We start from the raw sequence: 16092 nt of genomic DNA on the forward strand, positions 1-16092 counted from the left end.
TGAAGTTTTTGCTCCCCTATGCTTAAACGATGTCAATTATGATGAATATCATTCTCCCAAAATTTGAAGTGATCCGGAAGAAATTTGACTGTGCACACGCCATTTGAAGTTTATATGGAGATTACTATGGAAAATGCAAATCTTTTGTGTTCAGCCCTCTATCTCTTCGTCATAACATTTTATGTAAAAGTGAACACACTCATCTAATGTGAAAACTTCCCAGCTACAACTTTGCCGAAGACCACATTTTGATGGGACGTAAGGATAATTTGTTATTATTGATAACAAAGTCTATATCATGCTGAGATGATCATTCAATTACTTTCAGAGCAACACTGCTTTTTTGCTGTAGCTTGGATTACTTTGATCTATTCTTCCCGCCAGGAGTACCACTGTTGCCTGCCGAACAGTTAGTGAAGCATGCTACATGCAAACCAAGTTTACGATGATGAATAACAATTTATCCTGACGTCCAATTAAAAAGTGGTCTTTGGCAAAGTTGTAGCTGGGAAATTTTCTAATAGGATGAGTGTGTTCACTTTTCCATTAAATGTTATGACGAAGAGATAGAGGACTGAACACAGAAGATTGGCGTTTTCCATAGTAATCTCCATATAAACTTCAAATGGCGTGTGCACAGTCAAATTTCTTCCGAATCACTTCAAACTTTGGAAGGATGCTATTTACCATAATGAAAATCGTTTAAGCATAGGGGAGCAAAAATTTCAAAATTTGCATCACTCTAATGCTCACAGTATGCTTCAACTAGTCGATTTGAAATAGCTAGTGGCTAAAGTTTACAAATTTACGTTGTTTAAACCCATCTTACAAATTACGTAACGCTTTAGGGGGAGGGGGAGTAGGCTTAAGCGTTGCGACTCATACAAAAATTAAAAAAAAAATCAAACAAAAAGCGTTACGGACGGGGGGGGGGGTAGGTGGTCAGAAGTTTCCAATTTACACGTTACGTAATAAATGGACGCTGCCTAAGCAGAAAACCCGTCCTTTTCCTCGTACTTTGTAGTTGTATCTATCAATTGGTTCTATCTCCCACTTTTAATCTATCGCACTTAAATTATTCATTGATAGAAATCGCTAGAATCAGAGACGGACAGAAATCGTTTCCCTACACTTCCATTCTTCTATTAGGTGGGGCAAAAGTTCAACCTGCGGGGGCGGGCGATGATATCGATGGTATGATTTCAGCACTGTAGTGCTGGAGGCGAAGTAATATATGGTGAAGAACAAAAATACCGGACTTGACCACGGCGCCGGCCACGTCCTTGCAGTCAGGTGGGGTTGAGGGAAGGAATGTTTGTGTGTGACCTTTGCTATTTTGCAGTGGCGCAACCAAGGGAGGGGTTTGGGGGTAAATCCCAAAAGAGCAAAACAAAAGGAATAAGAATTACCAAATATATTTTTGAAATTCAACATTACATTAAGGTGAAGATGAATCGAAGCCAAATTTAAAATTTTCAAGAGCACGAATCTGGAGAACCAGACATCCGTTTGAGCAGAAAATCTTATCGATTGGTCACTATCTGGCGGAGACCATTCGATTGAGTTTTCAGCTCAAACCGATGTTCGGTTCTCCAGATTTGGGCTCTTCAAAATTTGAGCTTTGGCTTCGATTCATCTTCACCTTAACAGTTATGTTCTTCCATGTTATGGCTTCTAAATTTAGGACCCCCACAGAGTTTTATAAAAAAAAAATTTCCTCGCATTTTCTGATAAATATAACGAACCCGACCCAAAACCCGAAAATTTGTGTAAGAAAAACCCGAATAAGGGACCGTCCACAAATGACGTAGCATTTTTTCACTGAAATTTTACACCTCCTCCCCCCTCGTAGCATTTCGTCACAAATGGTGATACAACCCCCCCCCCCCAGAAAATACATAGCATATCAAGCACCCCCCCCCCTTGTTTTTTCTAATTTGTTTTCCTCGGTTTTGTTGATCACATTCACTGAAATCTGCTTCTCAACCGCGAAAAATTAAAAAAAAAAAATCCTTCAATATAACAATATTTTTGTTTACATTATTTTAAAATATTTTGAATCCTTACTCATTGCTGTTAGATTTATCAATCCGAACTTGTTTTTGTCTAGGTTTTAACAATGTCAAAGTACTACAAATCAAATGTAACCTAAATTTAACCAAATTGAATTCAAAATGCGAACCAAAATTATGTAACTTAAACAGGAACTATAGAGGGGGCCCAGATAGCCGTAGCGGTAAACGCGCAGCTATTCAGCAAGACCAAGCTGAGGGTCGTGGGTTTGAATCCCATCGGTCGAGGATCTTTTCGAGTTGGAAATTTTCTCGACTTCCCAGGGCATAGAGTACCTTCGTACCTGCCACATGATATACGCATGCAAAAAATTGGCACAGTAAGCTCTTAGTTAATAACTGTGGAAGTGCTCATAAGAACACTAAGCTGAGAAGCAGGTTCTGTCCCAGTGGAAACGTAATGCCAGAAAGAAGAAGAAAAATATAAAATTCATTTAACTATTTAAAGCTTCATAAAACCTGTTTAATTGTCAGGAAAATTACAAATTTCTTTGATATTTTTGAATTTTATAATATTGATGTTTTGAATGTTTGAATTTTTAACTTAATTAAAAATTCAGACAAAGAAACTTGATAAAAACTGTTTATCATAATTTTCTACTCTTTTTAACAAAATTATTCAAAATGCTACGTCCACAAGTTGGGACCCCTCCCTCCCCCTCGTCATACATCGTCACAAATTCGAGAAGCCCCCCCTCCCCCCTAAAATGCTACGTCATTTTTGGACGACCCCTAAAACCCGAGTTTGAAAAGATGGTAAATTCATCGTTTCTGATTAGAGTTACTGTGCACGTGCTGTCCCCTTAGGTGCAGGAGCCTCTTTGCTTGCCAGCGCACGGGAGCGCAGTACATTGTGAGACCTTTTTTGGTGCGCCTTATTTTGCTTGAGATGTGTTTCACTGCGGTCTCATGCGCTCCGTCACATGTGCTGTTTAAAATTCAGCGCAATAATTGAAGTGATTATAAAAGAGTTCAACGAGAATTTAAATTGTAACACTTGGATCGCGAGTCTTCGACCATATCATGTAGGCCATCTAGAAACCTGCATAACGAGGCGAAGATAGTTGTAGAGGTTCTTCGTTACTAAGCAGTTGTTTCACGACTTGGATACCGATGACGAGCCATAGCGCCGAGCAGCGCATGAGACGAGTCTCCCCGAGAGCACATCACCTAGCGCGTGCTTTTAGAATTTTCGTGAGCCTCCGGCTAGCGCAGCACACTAGGATTCCGATGAGCTGAGAGACGGTTTGGTTGGAGGCTCGTCAGTACATTTATGTTCTCCTGAGAAATATGTAACTCTATTTCTGATGCAAAGGAAGCTTTTAGGTTGTTACTCTGTTCACAATTCTCACCAAACCCGACCTAAACCTGACTCACTTTTTGTAAGCCCGAGCCCGACCCGTACCCGATAATTTTGTAGCCTTCAAACCCGACCCGAACCCGAACCCGAAAAATTTCAAGCATAGCATAGCATAGCATAGACTGACTGTACATGTCAATGGTTGCTACTCCGTGATTGATCGGAGCTGGTAATAATTGCACTGCGATCCAAATGAATAAGGGATGGGAGTTTCCGCTTACTCTCGGAGTGCAATTTTAGCAGCTCTAATATAATTGATCAATAACGGCGCCGGCCAAGTCCTTACAGTCAGTTGGGATGGGGAAGGAATGTTAAGGTGTAATGATTGTTGCTTCTAGAGACCGAGAATACCTCTGCATCTCCACAATCACCACGGGAAGGGTGTTTATTAGTGGAGAAGGAAAAGATCTGGGAGTCACCTTTGGTCGATGATGCGATCCATGGATAAGGAGGAATAATACAGTTTATACTTAAAGCTAGTTTTTAGTTTTGTCTCAAAAAGTTTTTGGTAGAAGATTTGAAATAAACGTCAACATCTGTAATGTCGAACCATTCAAAAGAAGTTTTTATTAATGGCGAAAAAAAAAAAATATATATATATATATGCGTATGTTTTATATTATATGAAACAGGAATAATGCCGACACTTGTAGTGAAGAACCATACATAGTTTGTTTGAAAATTATATAAAAGTATTACTGAACATTTATGCCTCAAGAAGAAAAGTTTTTGATAGAAGTTTCAAAATAATCGTCGACATTCATAATGCCGAACAATTCAAAAAATATTTTAAGTAATGTCAAAAAGTTTCTATGTTTACTAGAATTGTATAAGACAGGCATAATGCCGACACTTGTAGTGACGAACCATACAAAGTTTGATTGAATATTACAAAAAAATAACGTTAACATGAAAAAATGTGTTATCATAAGCATGAAACGAGCTCACCAGTTGGTAATCCATCCTCGACTGAACACTCGCACTCACACAGCGTGAACAGCAAAACTTCTCGGCGCCTCGAAAACGAACCGTCTTGCTTGGGCTTTCCAACACACGCGAACCGAAAACCAAACTCCCGGCGTCCCGAAAACGAAACGTCTTGGTTGGGCTTTCTTAAACACTGCCCAGCAAAACCCGCGAAACGAAAACCAAACTCCCGGCGTCCCGAAAACGAAACGTCTTGCTTGGGTTTTCCAAAACACTGCCCAGCACAACACGCGAAACGAAAACCAAACTCCCGGCGTTCCAAAATCAAAGTGTCTTGTTTGGGCTTTCCAAAACACTGCCCAGCACAACACGCGAAACGAAAACCAAACTCCCGGCGTCCCGAAATCAAAGCGTCTTGTTTGGGCTTTCCAAAACACTGCCCAGCACAACACGCGAAACGAAAACCAAACTCCCGGCGTCCCGAAAACGAAGCGTCTTGCTTGGGCTTTCCAAAACACTGCCCAGCACAACACGCGAAACGAAAACCAAACTCCCGGCGTTCCGAAATCAAAGCGTCTTGTTTGGGCTTTCCAAAACACTGCCCAGCACAACACGCGAAACGAAAACCAAACTCCCGGCGTCCCGAAATCAAAGCGTCTTGTTTGGGCTTTCCAAAACACTGCCCAGCACAACACGCGAAACGAAAACCAAACTCCCGGCGTCCCGAAAACGAAGCGTCTTGCTTGGGCTTTCCAAAACACTGCCCAGCACAACACGCGAAACGAAAACCAAACTCCCGGCGTCCCGAAATCAAAGCGTCTTGTTTGGGGTTTCCAAAACACTGCCCAGCAAAACCCGCGAAACGAAAACCAAACTCCCGGCGTCCCGAAAACGAAACTTCTTGTTTGGGCTTTCCAAAACACTGCCCAGCAAAACCCGTGAAACGAAAACCAAACTCCCGGCGTCCCGAAATCAAAGCGTCTTGTTTGGGCTTTCCAAAACACTGCCCAGCACAACACGCGAAACGAAAACCAAACTCCCGGCGTCCCGAAAACGAAGCGTCTTGCTTGGGCTTTCCAAAACACTGCCCAGCACAACACGCGAAACGAAAACCAAACTCCCGGCGTCCCGAAATCAAAGCGTCTTGTTTGGGCTTTCCAAAACACTGCCCAGCACAACACGCGAAACGAAAACCAAACTCCCGGCGTCCCGAAATCAAAGCGTCTTGTTTGGGCTTTCCAAAACACTGCCCAGCACAACACGCGAAACGAAAACCAAACTCCCGGCGTCCCGAAAACGAAGCGTCTTGCTTGGGCTTTCCAAAACACTGCCCAGCACAACACGCGAAACGAAAACCAAACTCCCGGCGTCCCGAAATCAAAGCGTCTTGTTTGGGCTTTCCAAAACACTGCCCAGCACAACACGCGAAACGAAAACCAAACTCCCGGCGTCCCGAAATCAAAGCGTCTTGTTTGGGCTTTCCAAAACACTGCCCAGCACAACACGCGAAACGAAAACCAAACTCCCGGCGTCCCGAAAACGAAGCGTCTTGCTTGGGCTTTCCAAAACACTGCCCAGCACAACACGCGAAACGAAAACCAAACTCCCGGCGTCCCGAAATCAAAGCGTCTTGTTTGGGCTTTCCAAAACACTGCCCAGCACAACACGCGAAACGAAAACCAAACTCCCGGCGTCCCGAAATCAAAGCGTCTTGTTTGGGCTTTCCAAAACACTGCCCAGCACAACACGCGAAACGAAAACCAAACTCCCGGCGTCCCGAAAACGAAGCGTCTTGCTTGGGCTTTCCAAAACACTGCCCAGCACAACACGCGAAACGAAAACCAAACTCCCGGCGTCCCGAAATCAAAGCGTCTTGTTTGGGCTTTCCAAAACACTGCCCAGCACAACACGCGAAACGAAAACCAAACTCCCGGCGTCCCGAAATCAAAGCGTCTTGTTTGGGCTTTCCAAAACACTGCCCAGCACAACACGCGAAACGAAAACCAAACTCCCGGCGTCCCGAAAACGAAGCGTCTTGCTTGGGCTTTCCAAAACACTGCCCAGCACAACACGCGAAACGAAAACCAAACTCCCGGCGTCCCGAAATCAAAGCGTCTTGTTTGGGGTTTCCAAAACACTGCCCAGCAAAACCCGCGAAACGAAAACCAAACTCCCGGCGTCCCGAAAACGAAACTTCTTGTTTGGGCTTTCCAAAACACTGCCCAGCAAAACCCGTGAAACGAAAACCAAACTCCCGGCGTCCCGAAATCAAAGCGTCTTGTTTGGGCTTTCCAAAACACTGCCCAGCACAACACGCGAAACGAAAACCAAACTCCCGGCGTCCCGAAAACGAAGCGTCTTGCTTGGGCTTTCCAAAACACTGCCCAGCACAACACGCGAAACGAAAACCAAACTCCCGGCGTCCCGAAATCAAAGCGTCTTGTTTGGGCTTTCCAAAACACTGCCCAGCACAACACGCGAAACGAAAACCAAACTCCCGGCGTCCCGAAATCAAAGCGTCTTGTTTGGGCTTTCCAAAACACTGCCCAGCACAACACGCGAAACGAAAACCAAACTCCCGGCGTCCCGAAAACGAAGCGTCTTGCTTGGGCTTTCCAAAACACTGCCCAGCACAACACGCGAAACGAAAACCAAACTCCCGGCGTCCCGAAATCAAAGCGTCTTGTTTGGGGTTTCCAAAACACTGCCCAGCAAAACCCGCGAAACGAAAACCAAACTCCCGGCGTCCCGAAAACGAAACTTCTTGTTTGGGCTTTCCAAAACACTGCCCAGCAAAACCCGTGAAACGAAAACCAAACTCCCGGCGTCCCGAAATCAAAGCGTCTTGTTTGGGCTTTCCAAAACACTGCCCAGCACAACACGCGAAACGAAAACCAAACTCCCGGCGTCCCGAAAACGAAGCGTCTTGCTTGGGCTTTCCAAAACACTGCCCAGCACAACACGCGAAACGAAAACCAAACTCCCGGCGTCCCGAAATCAAAGCGTCTTGTTTGGGCTTTCCAAAACACTGCCCAGCACAACACGCGAAACGAAAACCAAACTCCCGGCGTCCCGAAAACGAAGCGTCTTGCTTGGGCTTTCCAAAACACTGCCCAGCACAACACGCGAAACGAAAACCCCGAACCCGAACCCGAAAAATTTCAAGTTTTCAAACCCGAACCCGACCCGAACCTGTCTCTACTGTTTAATGCTTCAATAGTCTTCAATACTCACAGAGTGCACGTGTATTCCCGGAGAAGTAATTCTTTAGTTTTCAATGATTACAAATCAAAACGTTAGGAAATATTTAAGGAGATGATAGTTCCGTTCGTAAACTGAAAAATCAAAAAATATTTATCTACTGGTAATACTTTAATTTGCCTTTGGTCAACTGCTTATTATAATTTCAATGCTTCTCAATGTAACTTTTTGCGCTGAAAGATCATTCTGTTCGATGAAAAACTTGAAAACATGTTTAAGGATTAGCACGGGCGAAGAGTGATTGAACGCTAATGTATGTGCATCTAAACTTTTGAACATACTACGAAGGATGTAGATTTAATCAACGTCCAGGAAATTGTAATTGCGTTTAACCATACATATTCGAAAAGTAAAATTTTCGTATAATTTTAGGTAATTTTTTTGTAAAGAATTAAATATTCTTTGAAATTCGAAGGGTCTTTTAACCCCACCAGAGGTATTTGAAAAAAAAATAGAAAATTTCACCAGCTACACGAGATTTCCTTTGACTAGCGATGTAAGTTTATATAAAAAATGTAAAAATGTATGCCTAGGGTAGACGAGAAAAGCTGAAGTTTGCAAATGTTGAGGCGTTTTTTAACCTTCATGCGAAAATATTTTCTAATTTTTCTGCTTAAAAGTTTTATTTCCCGTTTAATTTTTTGCAAAAAAAAAAACACATTACCTTCAACTTTACAAAAACCCACCTATATCCAAATCCTGGTTGGAGGAATGTTTGTTAATGGGGAGGAACGTTGTGTCACACGATTCACTTTGATTAGACCATGATAAACGGCTATTGATGAGTAGAGATGGTCGGGTTCCACATATTTCAAACCCAAACCCGACCCGTACCCGACCTATTTTATTCTTTCAAACCCGGACCCGACCCGAACGCGAGACAAAAATTGGAAATCAAATTCGGACCCGACCCGAACCCGAAAAAATTTCGCTGTTCAAACCCGAACCCGACCCGCAAACCCGAAAAAGTTTTCTAAGAAAACCTCGAATAGAACCCGAGTTTGAAAAGATAATAAATTCATCGATTCTGATGCATAGTGAAGCTTTAAGGTTGTTACTTTGTGAACAATTCTCAGCAAACCCGACTAAACTCGACTTTTTTCAAGCCCGAACCCGACCCGTACCCGATATTTTTTTAGTCTTCAAACCCGACAGGGTTTACACTCAGGCAAATGGACTATCGATAAACATAGGAACCCCTTATGAAAATTTGCCACAAGAAATCGGATTGAAATTCATAAATTTGCTTTATGAAACCAGAATTTGAAAATAAAAAACATTTTCGCGGCAACCTGGAATCGAACCAAGAACCTTGCGATCGATAGGCCCGAGTGTACACCACGTGAAATTCGATAGCCCAGTTTGCTGCGTGTAGGGTTTGAAAACCTGAGACCCGACCATCTCTATTGATGAGATATAAACATGCTTATAAATATGAAATTTTATATGAAAAATTTCCAAGTAGGAGAAAATAATGTCGACACTTGAAATGACCTACCATTCAAAGTTTGATGAAAAAATAGCTAAACGCAACATTCCTGCAGCAGTCAGGACGAAAGCATGTGTTATCATATTTCTCATATGAAAAAAACTCGATTGGCTGGACCATCACAGAACACTCTAATGCCGACACTTATAGTGTCGAACCATTCAAAGTTTTTTCTTTATTACAAAATGTACAAATGTCGAAAAGTGTTTCTATTCGCCCCATTTTACGGTACATGCTTCAAAACGTCAAAACCTTATCACAGCCAGATTCCTTAGGCGGATTGCCTATAACATGATCATTAATTAACTGTGCAATAAATAATTCAATAATAATAAGAGTTTATGCCGAGACTCACAGTGATTCATAGGTTGTTGAAAAATCATGTGCAGTGGTTGTAACGATGAAATGTGCAGTCATACATATTTTACAGATATTAAAGAAAAGCACGAAACGAGCTCACCAATTGATCCTTCATCCATGACTGAGCAGCCACAATCCACTTTCAGCTCCACTTAACACATACCTACAGACTAACTGAGAAAGAAACCACTCTAGAAACGGAAGAAAAATGACACTTTTGCTCTTCATGTAAAAAAAAATCGCTTTGATGACACAACACAAAATGCTTGGGCTTCCACGAAGCACTGCCCAGCAGATAGAACGCGCAACCCGAGAGGGAAAAAACTGACGATTGCTCAGGGTTTCTCGACGCATTACCCGGCAAGAAGATCGCGCAATCCGAGAGGGGGGAAAACTGACGATTTCTCGAGCTTTTTCGACGCACTGTCCTGAAAAAAGAACGCGCAACCCGAGGGAAAACAACTGACGTTCTGTCTCTACGCACTCCCTGGAAAATTCTTTAACGAATAAATTCAAAAACTCTTGGGATTTTTTTTCAAAGGAACTTCTGTACCTACAAATCTTTGGGAGATCTGCTGAAGTAACTAATGGAATTTCCATCGGTGAAAACTGAATTTGGTTTTAAAAATCTCTAAATGAAATCCAAAAATTCCAAGAAATTATGTTTTTTCGGGAAACGGTTTGCCGGGGAATGACAGGCAATCTAGTAATAGTATGTATTTATCTTACCTGCCGACATTTCTAAATGCGTTCAGTCGTTCACTCGATGGGTATCCTTGTCGGGGGCTGTAGAATCCACGCTTTCCGGGCGAGTAGAACAGTGGAGCGTCTAATTGGCAATCTTCCAGGATCAGCACCGGACCGCTCTTTTTCGACAAACCAGCACTCGAGTATCCAGAACTGCTACCAGCTTGTTGATCAACGGAGCTACCGCCAGTCGTCGCCGAAGAAGACGAGCCACCCACGCTGAGATTATCTATTTCTAGTCGTTGCCGGCTTAAAATCATTTCTAACGCCTCGTTAGCTTTCTGTCTGAGGCTTTCCTCAGATGCCAACAGCATTAGGATTTGAGTTGCCGGGAGATCTAACAGCATTCCAGTAATCTTGGGAGCATTATTCTGATAAAGAGCCTGAACCTTAGGATATAATCGTTCGCCTAGTTGCTGTTGATGAGCCGGTAAACTATCGTTGATGTGCAAAAATGGTGGACTGCTATTGCCTCCAACTCCACCACTACCCGCAGAACCTTGTCCTTGTTCGCTTGCTGGTCGGAAAGGTCTCGCATCGTAATTGAGCGTTTTGCGAGATTCACGATTCGGTCTCCATAGAGGTTGCTTGCTGGAAAGCCCTCGCCGAACGTTCGAATCCCTGCTTCCTCCAGCACCAGATGCGCTACTTCCTCCTCCGCTACTGCTAGTGCCACGACTGCGCTGCATCATGGTGTTGAACGGAACCGATGTGTACTTCGCTGAACCGGTTTGTGCCGCGTCCAGGTTGGGCAACTTTTCGTTTGCTAACAGAGCTTCCGCTATCGATGTGTAGAAACTTCTTGCGACGCCAGAACCTTCTCCTGGTTCATCTTTGAACGTAACTTTCACCCGTGAGAACGCCAGTGGCGATTGAAGCCTTCGGTTGTTGTAATGGGTGTTCAGTTCTTTGAATGTCTGCGTCAACAAAGCTGCCCTATTGCGCTCCATTTTGGACAACGTGAGATCTTTCTGTTGAGAATTTCGCAGCTTCTCCATATAACGTCTGAACTTAGCCTCTTTCACGGGAAATCCGTTCAATTCGTAGATAACACTGCCCGGCTCGACGCCTACGTCCTCCAGAAACACTCTTCCGAACAAAATCAACGACAAACGCCAACGTCCCAGCAGGATGTCCGATAGGATCGAGGAATTTAGCGGACCCTGACTGTTACCCGAACGGAGATAGATTCCACGGGGCGGTAGTTCCGGTTGCACCGTCTGCTGAACGTTTGGAGTTGTTTCAACCGTTACATGAGCGGAAATCTCCTGCAGATCCATCGCTTCGGCATGCTGGATTACCTCTGCAGCACTGGTGCTTGCGGAAGGCGAAAACGACTGCAATGAAAGTTACAAATAGACAATTATGAAGCTGAATCTCAAAAAGGTATGTTCAATTAACGATAATCTCTCTTACGGCAGCATCATTCTATAGTACAAAATTACTGAAAGTGTCGGTCCTCCAAGGAACATCGGAACATCTTCACAATCGAATGACCAATGATCAATATCGACACAGATTCAAAAAATAGAAAAGTTTCTGGAGAAGTTGTGAAAAGATGCTGCAAAAATATCGATAAACAACCAAGTTGTCGTGGTTTGAATATTGTAGTGGTAAAAAAATGATGCTACTGATAGAGGCGTAGGATTATTCAACGTTCTAAAATGGAATGTCCACTTCGTATCTGTCCTCAAAGAAGCCACTCGATCATTCAAGGTCATCAGAAAGTGTATCGTTGCTCTATGAGCGTCACAGTGAGGGACAAGTGCCAATAATACTGTACGACAGTCCCCGTATCAAAGTACTCAATGTTCTTACTAAAACAAATATCTATGAAAATGAGTGCAAATTACCGAAGAGGGTCCAGCTCGTACGATAACGCTCTTTCCTGGTGAACCACTGGCTGCGGATCCCGTTGACACGGTGACCTGGTTTCCGGACGTGGTATACGTCACAAACGACGTAATTGTACCCTGCTGATCGGTCAGAGATCCACTGGATGAAGCGCCTCCTTGGGCCGTAATGATAGCTGCCGATCCGTCGGAACCTACAACAGACAGAACATGCCATAAGCCTATGTCTATGTCACTTGCATAGCGAAATACGTACCACTTCCGCTGGCACCTTGTTGGGTCGCTTCGATGGACACCTTCCTTCTGGTCACGATTATCGGCGGGCGAATCGACGAAGCAGATGCGTCCTGTTGGCCTACAACCAGCGTGCCGTCGTCATTCATGGCTCCTTCGTCGATCTTTTGACGCTTCACGATCAACTGGGGTGCGTCTTCGGAATCCGATTCGGATAGTTCATCATGGTCCTGATCAGTGTCCACGTCAATTTTGATTAGTGACTGTGACAAATCCTGCGGTTCATCCGAACTTATACTAACCTCATCGACCTCTACGTCAGATTCTTCGTTGTATTTGTTCTTGATGTAGAACAGTCGGTTTTTCTTGTAGTAATTGTCACCAGATGAACCGGACCCGGAAGCGATCGGTGGGGGCGGTGGTGGAGGCTTCGGCGATTGAGACTGCTCACCCGAAGGACCAGCTTTTGGTTCTGAATCGGAACCAACGGTAATCTCCTTGATGGGTGAAATTGCTTCGCCTTTCTCGTTGACTACGATCGTCGTTTTGTGCTGTTTGGAATCCTGATAGATGCTGACCGGAATGGAAATCTCAACCGTATTGCCAGAGCCAGATGGTTTGTTCTCTTGCGAAGTTTCGTCCTGATAGATTTCCATTGCGACCGTTTCAACATTGCCTGAAGATGAAGTGGAACCACCAGCAGAAGAGCTTGTACTGTCACTTCGATTTGTCGATGACAAGCTCAATCTGACCGGTGGTACCTCCAGATTGACGTTGGATTCACCTGGTTGTTGAGAATTTAGCGGTAGGGTTATTGGGCGTTTTGGCATGCCGAACAATTCTTCGCGTCGAGCGTTTGGTTGCAATAGATGTGGCTGATCGGCCAAAGGCAGAGCTTCCGCCAGAGGTGTGTTGAACGGATCCGGTGCCGGACATCCGAGGCAGAGCGTTGAATCGGATCTCTGGAAGAACGAGTGACGACGCCCAAGAGATGGTCGCATCAGATCGTCATCCACCGAATCGGTATCCATCACAATCGAGGTGGAAATGTCCTCTTCGGTGTCTTCATTTTCGTTTTCGTCCTGGTCGTCCCAAACGTTCGATCCCGTGGTAGTGCGATCAATGTCACAATCGTTGGTTGCACGCATATAGAACAGGATGGCATCGAGAACGTACGCAACATGGCGCAAGGCCGTCACATCCAGCACGGGCAAGAAGTCACGATGTTCCGAGTTGTGGGCACGCATCAGCGACAAACAGTAGGTCAGGAAATCGCGACGGCTCGATGCGGCGTCCGATGATGAGCCACCTGATGTGAAAAATAAACCGGTTAGTTGGCCGTATTTTATCATGTTAGAATTAGTGTAATCTTAGGGCAGTATGACATAAAGGTAATTTGGTATAGGGTCGTTTGGAATAAAATCATTTGGCAATCATATTGACAATGAATTACCATATGGTACAAAGTCGTTTGGCATAGCTGGAATCTGCTACAGTAATTTTTCAAATTTATTTAGAACATTTGTATCCAGATAAATCAAGGATAATCAAATAAGAGGTTAACTAGAATGGCATACTATAGAAAAGACTGACTCCGTGATTGATCGGAGCTGGTAGGAATTGCACTTCGATCCAAATGAATAAGGGACGGGACTTTCCGCTTGTTCTCGAAGTGCACATTTTAGCAGATCCCATATTATTCATCAATAACGGCAAGGGCCAAGTCCTTACAGTCAGTTGGGATGGGGAAAGAATGTTAGTGTGTAATGATTGTTGATTCTAGAAACCGATAATACCTCTGCATCTCTACTATCACAATGGCAAGGATATTTAGGGGCGTTCATAAACCACGTGGTCATTTATGGGGACTGGCCCAAGACCACCGAAATATGTGTATATTAAAATAGTATAAAACATTAATGAGGCTTTATGCCGACACCTGTAAGGCCATTTTTCATTCAGCAAGGGACCCGGCAAAAAGTGGAGCGTTATAGACGGAAACGGCAACAGCAGACCCGCCTCTTTCGGGAGAAAAAACGCCGCGACAGGGCTCGCCTAGGTAGCAGTGTTACGATAAACGGGGATACGTTCGAGGTGGTCTACGATTTCGTCTACCTTGGACCCTTGCTGATGGCTGACAATAACGTTAGCCGTGAAATACGGAGGCGCATCATCAGTGGAAGTCGGGCCTACTATGGCCTGCACAAGAAGCTGCGGTCAATAAAGATTCACACCCGCACCAAATGTACCATGTACAAAACGCTCATAAGGCCAGTAATCCTCTACGGGCATGAAACGTGGACGATGCTCGAGGAAAACTTGCAAGCACTTCGAGTCTTCGAACGTCGAGTGCTTAGGACGATCTATGGCGGTGTGCAGGAAAACGGTGTGAGGTGGCGAAAGATGAACCACGAGCTCGCCCAACTCTACGGCGAACCTAGTATCCAGAAGGAGGCCAAAGCTGGAAGGATACGATGGACAGGTCATGTTGCAAGAATACCGAACAGCAACCCTGCAAAGATGTGTTCGCTTCGGATCCGGTTGGTACAAGAAGGCGTGGAGCACAACGAGCTAGGTGGGCGGATCAAGTGGGATTATCACAGAAGGCCGAATCACAAAAGGCCGAATCACAGAAGGCCGAATCACAAAAGGCCGAATCACAAAAGGCCGAATCACAAAAGGCCGAATCACAAAAGGCCGAATACCTTCTAGCCTACCACAAAAGGCCGAATGCACAGAAGGCCGAATGCACAGAAGACAAAAGGCCAAATCACAGAAGGCCGAATCACAGAAGGCCGAATCACAAAAGGCCGAATCACAAAAGGCCGAATCACAAAAGGCCGAATCACAAAAGGCCGAATCACAAAAGGCCGAATCACAAAAGGCCGAATCACACAAGGCCGAATCACAAAAAGCCAAATCACAAAATAAAGCTTGGATATGAAAAGAACAAGTCCATGCTTTGTTAAATGCAGTCATGTCAGTAAACAGTGCAAAACTTACATGCGGCGAAGCCACATTGAGGATAGAGGAACTGAGGCGGCAGAAGGCCGCCGAAGTCTCCGATATCCGATGGTTGTGTATAGCATCTATTCGGTGTCATGCAAATAGCAAATCCAGCCGTTTGCCCGGTATAATGCAAACAGAGGATGTTTTTCCATTTTTAGGTCCGACGAGCGACAGCGAGTTCGGACAGCAAGCGTTTGCCCGGTATAATGCCAACATAGTCTTTTACGCAACAAGTAGGATAATGATTGCTGAGATAGGGTATAACAAGTGTTTAAGTGATCATAAGAATACAAAGTTTACAAAGAATACTTTTAACCGTACAGTGCCGTTCGATTTTGACTCGGTTTGAATTTGGCAACACGGAAATTTGGCAACACGGCTACAAAGCAAAGCCATGCTGAAGGTGTCTGGGTTCGATTCCCGGTCGGTCCAGGATCTTTTCGTAATGGAAATTTTCTTGACTTCCCTGGGCATAAAGTATCATCGTACCTGCCACACGATATACGAATGCGAAAATGGCAACTTTGGCAAAGAAAGCTCTCAGTTAACAACTGTGGAATTGCTCATTGAACACTAAGCTGAGAAGCAGGCTTTGTCCTTGTGAGGACGTAATGCCAAGAAGAAGAAGAAGAAGAAGAAATTTAATTTGTGGTCATTATTACGGTGATACAAGTTTTAATAAAAACAATTATTAAATTTTGGAACGGTTCAATTTTGGCAACATGAAAATTTTTGACATGTTGCCAAAATCGAACAGGCACTGTATACCCTTCCAGTTTT

The 16092-nt window shown here is 44.2% G+C and overlaps 1 protein-coding gene across 7 annotated transcripts in view; it reads right to left on the minus strand.

Moving 5' to 3' along the window:
- Positions 1-16092, minus strand: part of LOC5567277 (E3 ubiquitin-protein ligase hyd) — a 78548-nt gene that overhangs the window by 4152 nt on the left and 58304 nt on the right. For 6 of the 7 annotated variants that reach the window (XM_021850241.1, XM_021850243.1, XM_021850244.1 and 3 more), the window contains exons 10-12: positions 12326-13612; positions 12070-12263; positions 10199-11553 (exon numbers count right to left, since the gene is read on the minus strand). In XM_021850241.1, the coding sequence (XP_021705933.1) occupies positions 10199-11553; positions 12070-12263; positions 12326-13612 (2836 nt within the window). The remainder of the gene's footprint in view (positions 1-10198; positions 11554-12069; positions 12264-12325; positions 13613-16092) is intronic. The other variant, XM_021850245.1, reaches the window with a different exon arrangement.

This window comes from Aedes aegypti, chromosome 3, assembly GCF_002204515.2.
Source record: "Aedes aegypti strain LVP_AGWG chromosome 3, AaegL5.0 Primary Assembly, whole genome shotgun sequence".
Taxonomy (NCBI): Eukaryota; Metazoa; Arthropoda; class Insecta; order Diptera; family Culicidae; genus Aedes; species Aedes aegypti.